The sequence below is a fragment of the Hevea brasiliensis genome, chromosome 2, assembly GCF_030052815.1.
Source record: "Hevea brasiliensis isolate MT/VB/25A 57/8 chromosome 2, ASM3005281v1, whole genome shotgun sequence".
NCBI classification, from domain to species: Eukaryota; Viridiplantae; Streptophyta; class Magnoliopsida; order Malpighiales; family Euphorbiaceae; genus Hevea; species Hevea brasiliensis.
This window is the reverse complement of record NC_079494.1, coordinates 124,595,874-124,612,137: the sequence shown is the minus strand read 5'-3', so window position 1 is coordinate 124,612,137 and position 16,264 is coordinate 124,595,874. Positions and strand designations below refer to the sequence as shown.

Sequence of the window (16,264 nt, the reverse complement as noted above, 5' to 3'; positions counted from 1 at the left end):
CTTTCCATATTAATTTTATGTTTTTATACTTTAAATTTGCAAAACAACAAAAATAAGAGAAAGACACAGCAATAAAAAAACAACAAATAATGACTATTTGAGCATTTTAATTATATAATTAACATGAATTAATTAAAAATATATGATTAAACTTATATTTTTATTTTTATTTTTAATTATAATATATTTATAACATATATGATATAATATATAATTTAAAAAATAAAAATATTCATTAAATATATTAACTAAAATTTTAAATTATTTATATTAAATAATACAACAATACAAAATTTAAAGACATCAATGCAATAAAAATAAAATTTTATAATGTAATGCACTAAATTATAAAATATATATTAAATTTATTTTATTTTATAATTTATAAATAATTTTTTTCAAATTCATTATCAAATGAATATTATTTTAAATTATAAAAATATAATATAAACAAATCAAAACTTTTTTTTAAATACAATAACAAAAATTTGAATAAATTTAATTTGATTTTTTATTAATTTATTTTAATTTTTAAACATATTCATCCATTTATTAAGACCTTTTGTAATTAAATGTAATATTTAAAAATTATTTATATTAATTTTTATAAATTTATTTATATAAAAATATTATTTACTACATATTACTCATAATAATAATAATAATAATAATAATAATAATAATAAGTTACTGATGACCATTAATTTAAAAAAATTAATTATTAATTTGTAATCACGTAATCAACTATCATATAATTTAATTAACATTAAATTATTTCATATATTTAATAAATATTTTTATTATATTGTTATATTTTTTTATTATTTTTATTATGAAATATTTATTAAAAATTTTGAGAGACAAAAAAATATAATTTACATAAAAAGTTATAAAAATAAAATATAAAAATTTGACTTATTTATAATTTAATATTTTTTTATTATTTTTTATGTATTAATAATTTAATATTATTTTTTTACTTTTTTAAAATTAATTAATATTTATTATTATTATCATTATTATGGTCAACTTATAGCTATTGAATTGAAATGGTCAAGTAAATGAGAAATATTTTATTATTATAAAAATTGAATTTAAATGATTTTGTTATTTTTTTAATTAAATAATACTTAATTATAAAATTAAATTTATATTTAAATAATTTTTATTTATTTATTTACATATAATATGTCATATAAAATATTTTATACCTATCAACCACTATTCTCTCACAATATATTTTTATTTCACCTAAATATTCTCAAATCTCTTTTTGATTTACTATTTTTTATTATTATTTTTTTCACAAATTACTAGTTATCATTCTTAAAATTTATTTATTTGAATACATTTAATTAATATTTATTTATTTACTAAATTTTTATAAATTTTTATTTAATATCTCTTAAACTTTTTAATATTTTATTTTATTATAATTATATATCGAATACAATTATAATTAATATTTTAGTTATCTATATTTTATTATCATTAATTTTCAATTGAATTATTTTTAAATTTTAATTAAATATCTAAATTTTAATGTATAAATTATCTCTCAGTTATAATTTTGTTATATTAGTAAAATTTCAAATATAGATTATAAATATGATTACATCAAAAATTTAACTAAAAGTAAAGATGATTAAAAAAATTAAAGTTACAGTATCAAAATTATAGAATAAATCTTTTTAAAAAGTATATATTTTTAATATTTATTATAATTATAATTTTTATGAAATGTATTTATCTTATACAATAAATTTATGTAAAATAATAACTATTTATGTGAAAAATTATTTTATAAAAAATATATCAGAATAATAAAAAAATTTACATTTTATAAATTTTAAAGGTATAATATTTTTAAAAATAAAATAATAAAATATTATTTTTAATTAATAACAATGTTATATATTATTATTATTATTAAAATTAAATAATTCAGTTAATTATTAATAATTTAATATATTTTTTATTATATTAATAATAAAAAATATTATATTTATATATTTTTTTAAATAATAGTATTTTTTCATTAATATAATATATCTTATGTGATTTATAAAAAAATAAATATCAATTTATATAAATTATAAGATAAAGTATAAAAATTTCATAAAATTTAATTTTTCTTAAATAAAAATATTTTATTACATTATAAATGAAATAATCATAGAAATTATTTTTAATACATGTATAAAAAGAATTAAATAAATATTTTAATTTATTACATCATAAATTAATTTAAAAAATATTATTTTAATACATAAAAATGTATTTAGATAAAATAAAATAAAATTTTTAATTAAAAATTAAATTGATAGTAATAATTTATTTTTTAAAATATAATTAAAAACTAAATTATAAATAAAAATTATAAATTTTTCATCTATAGTATAAATATTATGTTAGTTTAATTAATAATTAAAAATTAAAATGAAAATGATATGTTTGAGTTCTGTTCTTTTAACTCAGCTGTGACTCTGTCCATTTCTCTTCTTACCAAAACAGATGTGTTATGATTAATTTATTATTTTATTTTATTATATTTACTACTCTAACCATAGCATAAAAAATGAGCTTATTTTTTTAATTATTCTAAATTATAAGCATTTTCGCTCACTATATATTAAAAATTAAATTTATTAATGTAAAAAAAATTAATTACATTAATTATTTAATTTTTAATAAAGTAAAATAAATAGATAATATATTAGAAAAAATAATTTATCACTTTAATTATATTAATTATATTTTCTTAAATTATGTAAAAAATATAAGTTTATAGGAAGAACAAGATTAAATTTATCCTTATAATTCAATGATAATTACTTAAAAAGTCTAATTCACTTAATAAAAAATAATTTATTTTAGAAAAAACAAAGTAATCTTAGAATATCTCATTATTATTTATAAGATATTAAAATTCAAATAAAATTTATATAAATATATAATTGAGGTGGAAATGAACTAGAAAATATAAATATTCAAAATTCAGATATGTAAAATTAGTTTACTCTTAACAAAAAGTGAAAATTTATATAATTTACATAATTAAAAAAATTATTTAATTTTACCCTTTATTTATATTATTTTATTAGAAATTAAAATTTCCAGCTTTTGTGATCATTAATAAAGAGAAAAAAAAAAAAAAAAGGGACATCAAACCTTGATCACAAAATGGTCATTTTACAATCCCCAATTAATGATTGAGCCCACCATGGCGTTTTCATCGTGGCACCATTTGCACCGTTGATGCGATAGACCTCCAGTATCGCGACATCGCAATAAAAGATAGCATTTCTTTTGTCATCAATGGCCGCGTAGCTGGAGCTTTAAATTATTAGCGCTGCGCTGGTGACCGCATGAGGGCGCACGTGTCAATACAGACGTTTGAGCGGGGCAAACGGGCACTGGTTGTGGGGCCGAGAGACGTGGACCTTGAAAGCTGAGATCGTCAGGTGGGGCCCAGATTCCAAGGATTTTTGTTGGGATATTGTGTGGTTGTGGGGCCTATATCTACTCAGCTCCAAGTTCGTTTTTATTGTTGTTTATGGGATTGTGGGGCCTCCTCAACGTCTAATCAATCCACAGTGCAAACAACTGACAAGTGGTCTACTGGTCCTGCACTGGATCAATTTTTATTTGCGATTCTGCTCCTCCGACTCTAGACAAATCACCAAGCTTAGTTGTGTAAGCCCAAGTCTAGCTTCATAAACAAAAGCTGTGAAGTGGTTCTATTAGAAATACAGAAGAAAGGAGGCACCAAATGCTAAATAGACAAAAAATAGCGTTCCAAAAGTATCTTTCCAGCAAGATGCATGCACCATTCTATTCGCCTGTGAATTCAATAGAAAACCAGTACTAAATGGCCGCTTGTTTTACTAAATTTACTTTTTTTTATTTTAATTTCTTTTCTACCAATCAAATTCATTTTCATAGCAGACCAAGGGACGTGGCTGACGTAGAGTACCCAACTAGCGTGGTCCATACAGCACCTGATTCTGTGGAACTGCACTTTAAATACGTCATCCAGTGCCTAGCTTAGAGCTGGGCTCTGTTTTTCCGTCCCGGAATTGCTTCCTTCTCCTTCTTTCCGCGTCTGCTTACCAGAGCTTTAAACGCTGGGTTTTTTTATTTCATTCTTTAACGTAAAGATCGATCATGTCTTACTACGGCCACGAGCCTCACTTCCTTGAAGCATGTTTTCTTTGCCGGAAACCGCTTGGGTGTAACACTGATATCTTCATGTACAGGTTAGCCGGCCCTCCTCTACTCTGATTTAGTATAGATTTGAATTTGGGGAATCTATTAGAATCAAAGACGACAGACTGGCTTTGTTTTGATAAATATTAATAATCAAATAGTTCTATTCGTTTTCTATGGGACTTGAAATATGTGATATAATTGCAGAGGGAATACACCGTTTTGTAGCAAAGAGTGCAGACAGGAGCAGATAGACATGGATGAGTGCAGAAAGAAAAAGAACTGGAAACTGTCGTCTTCCTCTAGTAGATCTCTGAGGAAATCAGAGGCAGAGGAGACTTCCTCAAATAAAACCGTACGGACGGGCACTGTTGCTGTTGCTTAATTAAGGAATGCAAAGCCAATTTTGAATTTCCATGATCCAATGTGAAAATTGAGATGTTTATTCTTCTTGAATCTTGATCTGTAAAGAACTGATGGATGAGAGCTAATTAAGGTTTGAGAAATGGGAATAGAGGAATTAAGAGCCATCCCCGATTCAGATTTTTTCTCTTTTATTTAAGTTGGTGGTTGAATGTTCATAAAGATGGGATTGAAGAGGAAGTGGATGGACATGGATTTCGGGTATTGTTGAAAGAAAATTTTGAGACAATGCGTGGATTTCATTTTCATGTTTATGAGTAAAATTGTAGGGATACTAATATCTCTTCCAATTAACGCTAAATCACCCAAATCCCAATATCTTAAATTAGGTTAGTTAATTGCTTGTTTCAAAGAGCAAAGCTGCACTGACGGACTTAGTGGTTCTTCATTTATAAAAGATTATTTATTCTGAATTAAAATTTATTTTCTGTAAAAAATTATGTCATTGATTTAAATTAAAATTAAATCTAAATTAAAATTGTGGATTCTGGTCCAAAGTCACCCTACTTTGGAGCCCTTTTATTAAGGAAAGGGCGTCCGTGAGCTTAGAAGAGCTTTGTATTTTGGACGGTAACATCAACTTAAGAGCATAGAAATATGTTGTCTATGATTATAGTTTCAAACCAAAAAAAATATGTGACGGAACTTCTTCACTGCAGACGATAAGATGATAGCTTGTGACCTGCTGAAACTTGGTGTAACGAATTATTATTGCCCCCCCATTCTTCTCTGATTTGTTGGCGGTCCGGCTGCACCCGAAATCGCCACGCAGTCACAAAATTATAATTAAAATTAATTTACATTACACCACACTATTTTCCATTTCTATTCATTATTATTTATTAGCGGCAGGGGCAGCAAAGACAACCCCCAAACCAGCAATTAACCCACCAACTTTTTATTTTCGACTTGACTCTGCACAGACTGAGTCTGAGTCCCACCGATATAAATTAACACCCACTCCACCACCCCAAGCAAAGATTGTCCGCTGGCCCGTGGGCCTCACGGATTTGTCCCTTGGGAGGTTTCGCTCCCAAAAGCCGCGCTGACTGAGCTTTTAGCCGAACCCCACATATATGGCCCGATTCCCTTCTCCCATTTCCTGTCTTCACGCCCACGGGAGTCCTCCACCCGAGGAGGAGATACCGACACTGACCCCATTCCCCCCATTCACCCTAAGATGTGGGGCGCTGGGGGTGGGCTGTCCTTGTTCTTCGGATTCCCTCCTCAAAACCCCGCCAAGCGGCAGTCACCAGGGCCCCCCATATATGCACCATTCTCTTCTCCCATCCATTTTGTGGGACTAAGGACGACCGCAGGCAGCGCATCGCGTCCCCCCCAAATTGCTACACTTGGTATTTTCTCATATTTCCCTTCACAATTCTAATTACATGGTAATATTTTAGAAAAAAGTAATGGAGTTTATTATGATGGGTAAAGAATACATGATGAACTTTGCTTTGAATCCGTAGAATGACCGATTAGGTACAACTTTGGCTCTTTGGGTAAGATTCAAGACAAGGGCCGTCAAACAAAACCCTTGACAAATAGCAATACAATTTTGTTTATTTCTTTCTATAAGCGATCATGTTCATGGGCAGACCTAGCTTCTGTAATGGCGATTTTTTTAATAGTATTTCAATGCTTGGCAGACCTCATGTCGCTTTCGTTCTATGAGGGCTGGGACACGAGTCACCATATGGGTCTGCTATTGCTCGTGCTGCCAAAATGATCCCGATCACCCAACCCCCTGTAAATGGAAAGCAGGGTACGAGTGCTGTTGATCAAAACTTAAGCACCAACTGTACTTCATAAAATCAACGCAAGCATTAAAAACTTCTGTTTGGGAAAATATAAATATTCAATTCGATTCAGTTGTTGGATATTTACTCCAATTATAATGCGTCATAGGAAGTTAAGAGCTTTCTTCAACTAGAACTGGTTATTAATAAAGAAGAGAGAGTTATTGTTGGCACTTGGCAGGATCACATCTCAAACTTAACAATTCCATTCAAAGATTTCATAGTCCAATAAAAATGGAAAGATATGAAACGGGGATCTATATCATAATCCTTTTATTTCCCTTTATCACTAAAGTAGCAAGTGATAGGATTAAAGTCGTATGGTTGAAGTGAATACGTGTTACGGGAGTTTTATGTGATCATAAGATTTTCAATAAGTTGAAAGGAAAATTTTACCGTACAGCCATATAACCGGCTATGTTATATGGTAGTGAGTGCTGGACACTGAAAAAGTCGTATGCATCTAAGATGAGAGTTGCAGAGATGAGAATGTTAAGATTGATGAGTGACCATACTAGACTAGATAAAGTCTGTAATGAGAGTATTAGAGAAAAGGTAGAAGTGGTGCCAATTGAAGATAAGTTTAGAGAAGGGAGATTGAGTTGGTTTGTTCACGTGAAACGGAGACATACAGAGGCTACTGTTAGACAAGTAGAACACATTAGGTTAGAGGATAGAAAGAAAAAAAAGAGATAGACCTAAATTGATTTGGAGGAGAATAGTACAACATGACCTAGAAACATTATACATATTTTTTAATATTTAACCCAAAATCGTTTAGAGTGGAGAAAGCGAATCCATATAGCCTATCCTAATTTTGGAATAGAGGCTTAGTTGAGTTGAGTTGAGTTTATCACTAAAGTAGCAAGTCAAGAGCCACTGGTTAGTGATTGGCAGATGATTTTTAGCGTAAGAAATTCCGGCATAAGTTTCTAGTTTTCTTCCCTCTTAAACAAAGGGAGAATGTGGCCATATCAACCACATTGTAGAACACATTATGAAAGCCAACCTGAATCATAAAGGAGTGCTGGAGATGCATTATTAGATACAAACATCACTCTTAGTATTAAAAATCAGGTGGATTTCATCAGACACCTCAACTGCCATACCCATGAGTAAATCATTCCCAACGCGCAATATAATGAAACAAGCAAAAGGGGTACAAAGGGAAGCTTATCACCAAGGAGGTAAGGATGCGAAAACTGGCCCCATATTTCAACACCCAAAAGACCAAACAGGTAACACTTCCCAACCCATCCAATAAGGATTCTTTCTTTTTCAACAGTGGCGCTTAAAGATCCCAGTGAACTCAATTGTTTACCTGTCTTCGCTGATACAGTCACTTTAGCTGCTGCATCCTTGGTGATTTGTGCAGAAAAGCTGTGCCACATTAAAATGGAATGTAATAGCAATAACAACACTTTGATGGGATATTCCTGAGCCTCGTATAGAAGAGGAAACAGTGAGTAGCATGAAACTGCATATAAAGTATCACATTCAACATCAGTTAATAGAACCAGTGATTAGAGCCTATCCCCTTCCCCCTAAAAAACCCACATAAAATTAACATTTAGCACAAATTATAAACTGAAAGGGAAACCAAAAATCCAGGATTAAATAAATAGAGTATAAAGGAAAAAGAGATGTTCAATAAAAAGAGTGAAACAACGTACACCAATGCTAGCAAGTGTGATATTTGGCGTTGGGGGTGGGTTCTCATTTCAAACAGTATGCATGAGAAACAATATGCATGTTCAGAAAATCTATTGATGCCAAGATGAAAAGAAAGGGAACAGTAAAACATAAATAAACCTTAGCACCAAACAACAGTCTGGCTGGTAAAAATTCAATATTCATCCTAGAAACTCCCTATTTAACAGAAACAACTTTGGCATGAATTAACATACCTATAGCTAGCAAGAAGTAATGCCTTGCATCTTCCAAACTGTGCACTGCAACAATAGACAAAGGGACGACAAAGTGGAGTGATGCTTTTTCATGAACATGCCACCCAAATAAAAAGCCACATGTATAAGCATAAGCAATCCATCTTGCAACCAACTGCGGTTGGGGATTCTTCCATGCCTTAAAAAGGCAAGGAGATAAGGCAAGCAAGACCATGATGAAGGTTGTAATGGGAGTGATCTGCCATTTGATTAATTTAGAGATATAATGTTATGTCTGTCCAATGCCTTGAGAGTTAAAATAGAAAACAACAAATTAAACATCATTAGAGTCAATTTCAGCTACTAAATCAATAAATGAATCCCATCAGTTTAATAATCAATCAAGTTCAATAGAACCATCTTTCCAATAGGCATGGTTTAGATGATCAAGGATGTTAATATACAAGCTTCTTTCTCATCACGGGGTCATATTGCTCAAAGTCAATCAAGACCATATTGCATGCACAAGTGGGACTTAGGCTGATATATGAATGACCAAAGAAGAAGAAACGGCATGTTGAACAATATTATTTATCATTTGCTTTAGTAGACATATGGCATCAGGCCAATTAGGGTTCTATTGGGACCAATCTCTTTTACACCTGAATCAAGTTTATACTTTTAAGTGTAAAATTACCTTAGGCAATACAGAAAATGGTGGTGAATCACCCACCAAACCACCAGTAAATGAAGCTGCTGGCGCTTGGATGTTCAAACCAAGTTTTCTGAGAAATATAGCTAGCCCTTTATCTAATGCAATATAAAACACCCAAAAATTTGGGGCCCAGTATGCATGGCAAAGCCCCCTGCCAAAAGGAAACATGCGGCTGATAACTTGTTGTATCTGCAAAGTAAGGAATTATATGATGAATGCACACGAGATACTAATGACTTAGCTGATAGTCATGAAATTATATCTGAAAGAACATTAGATGTCTATCTGCAGAAAATGAATTATGTATAGGAAATCAGGAAAACATGCTACATCTGAAAAAACATTTGCATGTGTGTGTGTGCGTGAGAGAGAGAGAGAGAGAGAGAGAGAGAACATTGCCACAAAAAAAGAATTGTCTTGAACACAGCAAATATATAGATTAGGTCTACACACCGTTGTTTTCACAAAATATGCAAAATGTCAAAGCTGTAAAATCTACAGGACTGGAGATTTGTACAAGCAGTTAGCCTCTTCTTAATAACACATGGAACTATTCATGGGTGTGAGCATGCGCTCCATGAAAACAGATTATGTACCCTAACATAGGGCTGCATACATAAAGTTCCATCTAATAAGAGAGATAAAAAGTAGCCTACTTAGCAAGTCCTCTGCTTTGTACTAGCCCAAAACACTTGGGGATTTTGACTAAGGTACATTCCCAAATCCATCCTTGTGACAGATTGCTCAGCATAGTTACATGCTGCACGACTAAAGAGACCAGTAAGAACTCAATATCGTTCAAATGTTTGAGGAAAAGAACCAGAAAACACATTAACAAATGAGATATCATAAAAATCCAAAATCACTCAGTCCAATGAAAAAGTATAAAACAAGTACAACTATATGATAAAACATTCTAAAAATAGTACAAGTACATAAATTTCCTCCAGACTATATCAGGGTTAAACTGAAACTAGGCAAAATTACAGGCAGCTAGATGGAACTATGACCCCATTATTTTTCCCCAGTCCCCATATTAAACTAACATTTGCAAGAAGTTAAAATCATAGATTGGAAAGAAAAAGAAATAAACTAGAAAAATAAAACAGCACGACATAATTAGTTGCATATGATTGTAAAACACGGCAATTAAATGCCACATTGACTTGAATTTTTACAAGAAGTTAAATCATAGGAGACAAGAATTACCTGTCCATGATACAAAAATGGACCATATGCAGCAGCAAAAACCACCATGACGACAATCCCCATAGATATAAGCTGCCAAAAACCCCTTAACAAACCTTTCCAACAATAATGCCTCAACAAGTACACAAAATAAACTGGTGCAGCCACAGCAAACAAGTGCTTAAAACATAATAAAATCGCAAAAAAGAAGCCACCCATCAAATCCCTCCCTTCTTGCAAGTAGGAAATGGACAACATCAATAGCCCTAGCAAAAACCCATTGTACTGGAAATGCATAGAGTCCACCACTATAAGGCCTGGGGACCAAACCACCAATAAACACATTAAAGTTCTCTTTCTGAACTCCAAATTCTTATTCAATCTATAAACACCATATAAAAGACACAAATCTGAGACAATCACGCTAATCCTTTGGAAATAGACTACTGTGTTTGATTCATAATTGAGGCCTCTGTGGATGTCAACTATTTGGGGGTCAATCAAATGGGCAAAGAAGGAGAGAATGCATTCATAATAGGCAAAGAATGGAGGGTAATCAAGAGTCCATGGGCTAGACTCTTCAAAGTACCACTGACGGAGAGGGAGTGAGTGGGTTAAAGCGAGCCAATGTCGATGGACCTCAAAGTCTGTGCTGTGGTATGATGGGATCAGTAGGAGCTTTATGCATGCTGCTATGCCAAAGAACCACAAAAGCTGCTGTGTGTTGGTGGATCTCTCATGCATTTGGAGCTTTTGGCCTTCCATGGTTGAAACTGATTAGCTAAGATAAAAAATGCGTGCAGCGAGAATCCCGTAACTAGCCTATGGATCAATATGTGAATCCAATAATTGCTTGTCAATGTTATCCACGCCAAAAGTCAAAATCAATGTATTCAGAAAATTAGTAAACTGGGAGGCAGAGGTGTAGGAAACTTTTCAATTGCTTCAAAAGTGCCTTCTCAGTCTGCATCAAGAAGTGATACTAAATGGAAAAAAAAAAAAAAAAAAGGAAGATAAAAATTCTATAAATGATAAGACAATACATTTTTTGGTTACAGAGAAAGCAAAAGAACACAAAATGAACTTAGTATATTGATTTGCATTCAAAGTTGTTCCGGTAAAAATAATAAACATCTGGATTCTGGAACGAATAAAGCATGCCCCGGTTATGTCTAGTTTCCTTTTCTCTTCTCTTCTTTTCTTTTCTTTTCTTTTTGTTGGGTGTTGTTGCGGGCGGGGGGGGGTGGTGGTGTTGTGGGCGGGCCGCGCGGTGGGGGTTGGGGGGAAGGGGAGGAGAGGAGGGGAAGAGTTGGTTGGGTGTGTTGGGAGTGGAGAATAATATAGCTAAGGTTGAAATTGCCTAAATCCATGTCCCTGATATGGTCATACATTCGGGGTAAGCAAACGCAGCACAAACCTCAAAGTCTCAAACAAACACAAAATATTTGAAAAGATACAGGAGAGAGAGATCTGCACCACTTAAATCTCACCACTGACGTACAAGGGATGGAATTGATAGCAGATAACAAAGAGGATTCAGCTAGCACTAGCAACAAGACATACTTTTGAGAAATGCATGAATACTTTAATTAATTATAAAGCAAAAGTCTAATAAGTTTAATAAGAATGGAGAGTACCTGATTTACAATCTGAAAGTGAATGAATAAGCGTCGCTTTGGCTGGTTTGGACTCCAATTTTAGTCAATCAATCCTTGGTTGATGCCGAAGAAGAATTATTTTAATCAACGAGCAATCAATAATCGATTGATTACATTATGGTTACAAAGATCTAACAAGCAATATTAAAATGATACCTGAAAAGAAACCTAGTATTTGGGCAAAAGGGAAAATGATCCAGTGACAAAGAATCAGAGAGTGTGAAAGCACAGAAAGAGCAAGCAAGTAGAGCGCGAGCGAAGGCCAGAGAGGGAAAGAGATCGAATAAGCTTTGCTTGATTATGGCAGGCGATGGAGATGAGTAGCTACTGTTGGATGAGAGAGTGAAGGCAGAAATCTGCCTCCAAGGTTTCACCTAAAACTCTCGTGTTTTGGGTGTCCAATAGCAGAAAGTTTGGGCATAGGCCGACGCCGAGCACGTCCAGTTGGTAATTAAGATCGGATTGATTCAATCTTAAAATTGAAACAGATTAAAATTAGACTTAAGTTAGCCAGTTTAATTTAATTTTAAAATCATTTTTTTTAAAAGAAAGTTAATAATTTTAATCTGTAATTAAAACTTAAATTTAATTAAAACTTAACTCAAATCAAAATCATTGATTGAACCAAAATCACCCTATTTTGGCGCCCCCTTCTATTAAGGAAAGGGTGTTTATGAGCTTAGAAGAGCTAGCTTTGTATTTTGGATGGTAACAACAATATAAGAGAATAGAAATATGTTGTCCATGATTATAGCTTCGTGCCAAAACTATATGCGATGGAACTTCTTCAATGCAGACAATTTGCTCTTTTTGAGTTAATTTTGTGCGTAATTCCCGAGTTTTCGTGCAATTCATTTGTGCTGACTATGCAGAAAGCAAAGACAGCAAAATCCTACTACATAATTTGCCCGTCCACAGAAATGGCCTCTGTTCAAAAAGAAACTGCCGTCATATTCAATATAAATGGTCTCCCAATGAGGTGAGTAATCTAACCAACCGAATAGCACCAAATGAAATAATGAATCCATTAGATGATCCCAGTAAAGTGTTACGCAATTTACAAATACAAAATCTTCTAGGCTACTTTGGCTCTCTGCATGATCATAAATCTTCTTCTACTTGCTCCCTCCACGTGCTCACCAAGCTTTGCCAAATGAGTCATCCGCCTTTTCCAAGATTCAGTGGCCTCCAGTTGATTTGGCTCCTTACTCGAGTCAGCCGAGTCAGTTTCTGAGGGTTCAAAAGATTCCTTTGAAATGGTCGCTTCTTCATCTGAATCCTGGATTATTTGCTTCAAAGACTCTACCACTTGAGTCATCTTTGGTCGATCCTTTGCACTCTTCATCAAACAGCTGTCTGCTAACCTGGCAATTTTTCGAGCGGCAGCTATAGAGTACTGGTTTTCAAGTCGTGGGTCAATTGTCAACCCAAACTTTTTACTATCAGGAGGGAATTGCTTTACCCATTCCAGCAACTTCTGCTCCGCTCTCGGGCGGTTTCTTTCCAAGGACCGCCTGCCAGTAATAATCTCGTATAGTACAACTCCAAAGCTCCATACATCACTTTTAGTCGTGAGATGCCCTGTCTCTATGTAATCCGGAGCAGCATATCCATTTGTCCCCATTACCTGATCATAAAAACCAAGTTCCCATTGCTACAATTGAATTCTAAAGTATAATGTCAAGCAAACTGTTAATGGACATCAATAAAATTGCATCAAGTGCTTCTAAAAGCGGCTCTCAAGGGTTGTCAAAATGGATTCTTTTTATGGATTCTAGCTTCGGTAGGAGTCCAATCAGGCTCATTATTAGATGTACTGAAGTATTTAAAAATAGTGTAATAGTTGTGAGAAATAGTATGCACCTAATAATTTCTCAGCGCAGTCAACTAAGAAAAAAGGGTTTTGCTGGAGTCGGAGAATTGTTAGCATTATTGCAGGCTATTAATGCTAAATTTAGTGCCAAAAAAACTTACTGCTGTTGAAACATGCGTTCGTCCAGCCACTGGCCCCTCCCTTGCAAGCCCAAAGTCTGAAAGCTTCGGTTTAAAATTCTCATCCAATAAAACATTGGAGGTTTTAAAATCTCGATAAATAACCTACACGAGTAATCAGAATTTAGCAACAGAGGCAAAATCTTGAATCCCGGACAAAACATGAATATTCAGATGAAGCAAAAGTAGGTCTCAACGGCAACGCAATATCACCCACCAAAAGAAAAAGAAAGAAGGTAGATAGCGATGGGTATTGTAGTTATTAACCATATTTTAGAAGATAACCTGAATTTCCAAGCCCTCGTGCAGATAAGCCAACCCTTGAGCTGCTCCAAGTATTATTTGTAATCTTGTTTTCCAAGGAAGTGCAGGGTATGCCCTATTGAAAAGATGATCTTCTAAGCTTTTGTTTGGCATAAACTCATATACAAGTAGTCTCTGGATTCCTCTTTCTCCGTCCGCAGCACAATATCCTACAAGTTTGACAAGATTTGGATGCTCCACCACACCTAGAAATTGAACTTCTGCCACCCATTGTTTATGACCCTAATATGAATATGAGAAACAGTTTACAAATATGAAAACCAGTATTCTATAGCTGCAGCTCGAATCCTAAATTAATTTATTGTGACATGTTTAGAGCTCAAACCTGCAAACCATCTTTGTTAAGCTTCTTAATTGCAACTACAATGGGGTCACCTTTCCCATCAGCAGGCTTGATTGAGCCTTTGTAGACACTCCCAAATCCACCTTCCCCAATCCTTAATAGTCTGTCGAAATCATGGGTCGCATGTCTGAGCTCTGAGAAGGAGAAGTCTCGCAGATTGCGAGCCTTCTCCTCATATAATTCGGGTATACGACGCGCTGAAGTTTCCGAGCACGAGGATTTTGCGATTCTGTGTGTCCCCGACCCTGAATAATCCGATTTTGATTGCTCTTTCAACTCTGGTGCTGATCTTTGTTGCCTGCTTCTGGATTTGTCCTTGAAGTAGTGAAAACATTTCATTTTAGAATAATTTTCGAAGGCTGCAGCTTTTTCAGGATTTGAAATAGTAGAGAGATCAAAACAGGGGAAGCAAAAACAAAAGGAAACTAAATTAGGCAAGCGTTGAATATTGTTATCGTCAAAGAAGAAGGCCGAATATACAGAGAAAAAGGGCAAAACGACTAGGAATTTAATTGAGAAAGAATTTTTTTTTTTTTTTAATAGAAAAGCAAGAAGGATGAGAAAACCCAGATGAATATTTGCCAAATAAAGGATATAAATGAAGCAACTCCAGTTGAGAAACAGAAGAATGAAAGAGAATGGTTGGCATAACAAGTTATTATATTATATCATATAGAATAAAAAAGAACAAAATGAATAACCTACATATATGGATATTTTACACCATTGAAAACAGAGCAAGGCCCTTGATATTATAGAGTTGCTTTTAAAATAACTACTCTATTTATTATTAAGGAAATCAAATTAACATAATAAATTCAAAGAAAAAAGAATTCAATTTCCATGACTACAAACATGAGTCTTTTTCTTTTTTTTATGTTGAGAGTTAACATGCAAATGCAAACAAGAATATTCATAACAGAACATTAATAATTTAATACAAGGGTGGTTGGTTGTTTGGTAATTTTACTTGCGCGGTTTTGTTAAACTATGGATCAGCTTTTGCTTTGAAGTTTGAATGAATACAAATGATAAATTGTTAAAAAAAAATGGTCGATTAGGTGCAACTTTGGCTAAGTCTATTATCAAAATCATTGACAATTGCAATATAATGTCGTTCATTTCTTTCCTGGAAAGAATTGCACATGATAAGATTTAAATAAGACAATTTTTATATCTTTGGCCTAACAAGCTCACGCGTTTAAGTTTAAATAAATCTTTTTTTTATTAAAAAATTAAAATAATAATTTCTCTATTTTTATTAATTAAATATTAATTTCATATTTTTATATGATTAATTGAAATAGAAAATTAAGAAAAAAAAATAAAATAAATCTAAAAACTTAATAATACAATTCAATAAATTTAAGAATACAAATCCAAATTTGTCAAACAATCCCAAAAATTCAACGAGATAAATTTAGCATTTGTCAACTTAATAACACAAACCGAGCATTTATTACGAACTTAATAAAAAAACCTACTCCCGTGCATCTCCCCTTTTCTTTAATTTGCAACAATTTCTAATAATTAAATCATTCCTGTGACCAAAAAAATAAAAAAGCAATTAAATCATTCTAGTTGGATAGGCTCACATCTAATGCCTATAATGCCCTCAAATAAATCTAAGAAAGTATTTAGTTTAACTTATAAGTCAGTTAAATTTAGAATATACTTTGTCTCATAATTAAGAGTGAGTATTATTTGGTTCAAACCGAATAAAC

The 16,264-nt window shown here is 32.5% G+C and overlaps 3 protein-coding genes across 4 annotated transcripts; 1 reads left to right on the top strand and 2 right to left on the bottom strand.

Annotated features, from left to right (window-relative positions):
* The first annotated feature begins 4,166 nt into the window (after positions 1-4,166).
* LOC110635856 (FCS-Like Zinc finger 3) lies at positions 4,167-4,861 on the top strand. The gene is made up of 2 exons (XM_021785338.2): positions 4,167-4,259; positions 4,417-4,861. Exons 1-2 carry the CDS (start codon positions 4,168-4,170, stop codon positions 4,592-4,594), a joined length of 270 nt encoding a protein of 89 aa, XP_021641030.2. The 5' UTR covers position 4,167; the 3' UTR covers positions 4,595-4,861.
* A 2,583-nt stretch (positions 4,862-7,444) lies between these two features.
* LOC110635796 (probable dolichyl pyrophosphate Glc1Man9GlcNAc2 alpha-1,3-glucosyltransferase) lies at positions 7,445-12,600 on the bottom strand. Of its 2 annotated transcripts, none has more exons than XM_021785258.2 (6): positions 12,038-12,600; positions 11,861-11,934; positions 10,245-11,205; positions 9,018-9,224; positions 8,342-8,579; positions 7,445-7,911 (listed from the first exon to the last, which is right to left on the bottom strand). In XM_021785258.2, the coding sequence occupies exons 3-6, from the start codon at positions 10,986-10,988 to the stop codon at positions 7,508-7,510; spliced, it is 1,593 nt and encodes a 530-aa protein (XP_021640950.2). In that variant the 5' UTR covers positions 10,989-11,205; positions 11,861-11,934; positions 12,038-12,600; the 3' UTR covers positions 7,445-7,507. The 2 variants fall into 2 exon arrangements, with proteins under 2 accessions (XP_021640950.2, XP_021640951.2); XM_021785259.2 differs by having other exon boundaries at positions 10,245-11,187.
* A 209-nt stretch (positions 12,601-12,809) lies between these two features.
* On the bottom strand, positions 12,810-15,393 carry LOC110635798 (probable serine/threonine-protein kinase PBL19). Its single transcript, XM_021785262.2, has 4 exons — positions 14,523-15,393; positions 14,159-14,419; positions 13,856-13,978; positions 12,810-13,508 (listed from the first exon to the last, which is right to left on the bottom strand). Exons 1-4 carry the CDS (start codon positions 14,877-14,879, stop codon positions 12,957-12,959), a joined length of 1,293 nt encoding a protein of 430 aa, XP_021640954.2. The 5' UTR covers positions 14,880-15,393; the 3' UTR covers positions 12,810-12,956.
* Between the last annotated feature and the right edge of the window lie 871 nt (positions 15,394-16,264).

What these genes read in the sequence shown, in the direction of transcription:
- LOC110635856 (XM_021785338.2), top strand. Translation starts at nt 4,168, where the DNA reads ATGTCTTACTACGGCCACGAGCCTCACTTCCTTGAAGCATGTTTTCTT. An exon ending in ACTGATATCTTCATGTACAG is followed by an intron (nt 4,260 to 4,416) that starts GTTAGCCGGCCC and finishes ATATAATTGCAG; the next exon opens with AGGGAATACACCGTTTTGTA.
- LOC110635796 (XM_021785258.2), bottom strand. Translation starts at nt 10,988, where the DNA reads ATGGAAGGCCAAAAGCTCCAAATGCATGAGAGATCCACCAACACACAG. An exon ending in CATTTTTGTATCATGGACAG is followed by an intron (nt 9,225 to 10,244) that starts GTAATTCTTGTC and finishes CTTACTTTGCAG; the next exon opens with ATACAACAAGTTATCAGCCG. An exon ending in CATTTTCTGTATTGCCTAAG is followed by an intron (nt 8,580 to 9,017) that starts GTAATTTTACAC and finishes ATCAAATGGCAG; the next exon opens with ATCACTCCCATTACAACCTT.
- LOC110635798 (XM_021785262.2), bottom strand. Translation starts at nt 14,879, where the DNA reads ATGAAATGTTTTCACTACTTCAAGGACAAATCCAGAAGCAGGCAACAA. An exon ending in TTAACAAAGATGGTTTGCAG is followed by an intron (nt 14,420 to 14,522) that starts GTTTGAGCTCTA and finishes TATTCATATTAG; the next exon opens with GGTCATAAACAATGGGTGGC. An exon ending in ACGAGGGCTTGGAAATTCAG is followed by an intron (nt 13,979 to 14,158) that starts GTTATCTTCTAA and finishes TTACTCGTGTAG; the next exon opens with GTTATTTATCGAGATTTTAA.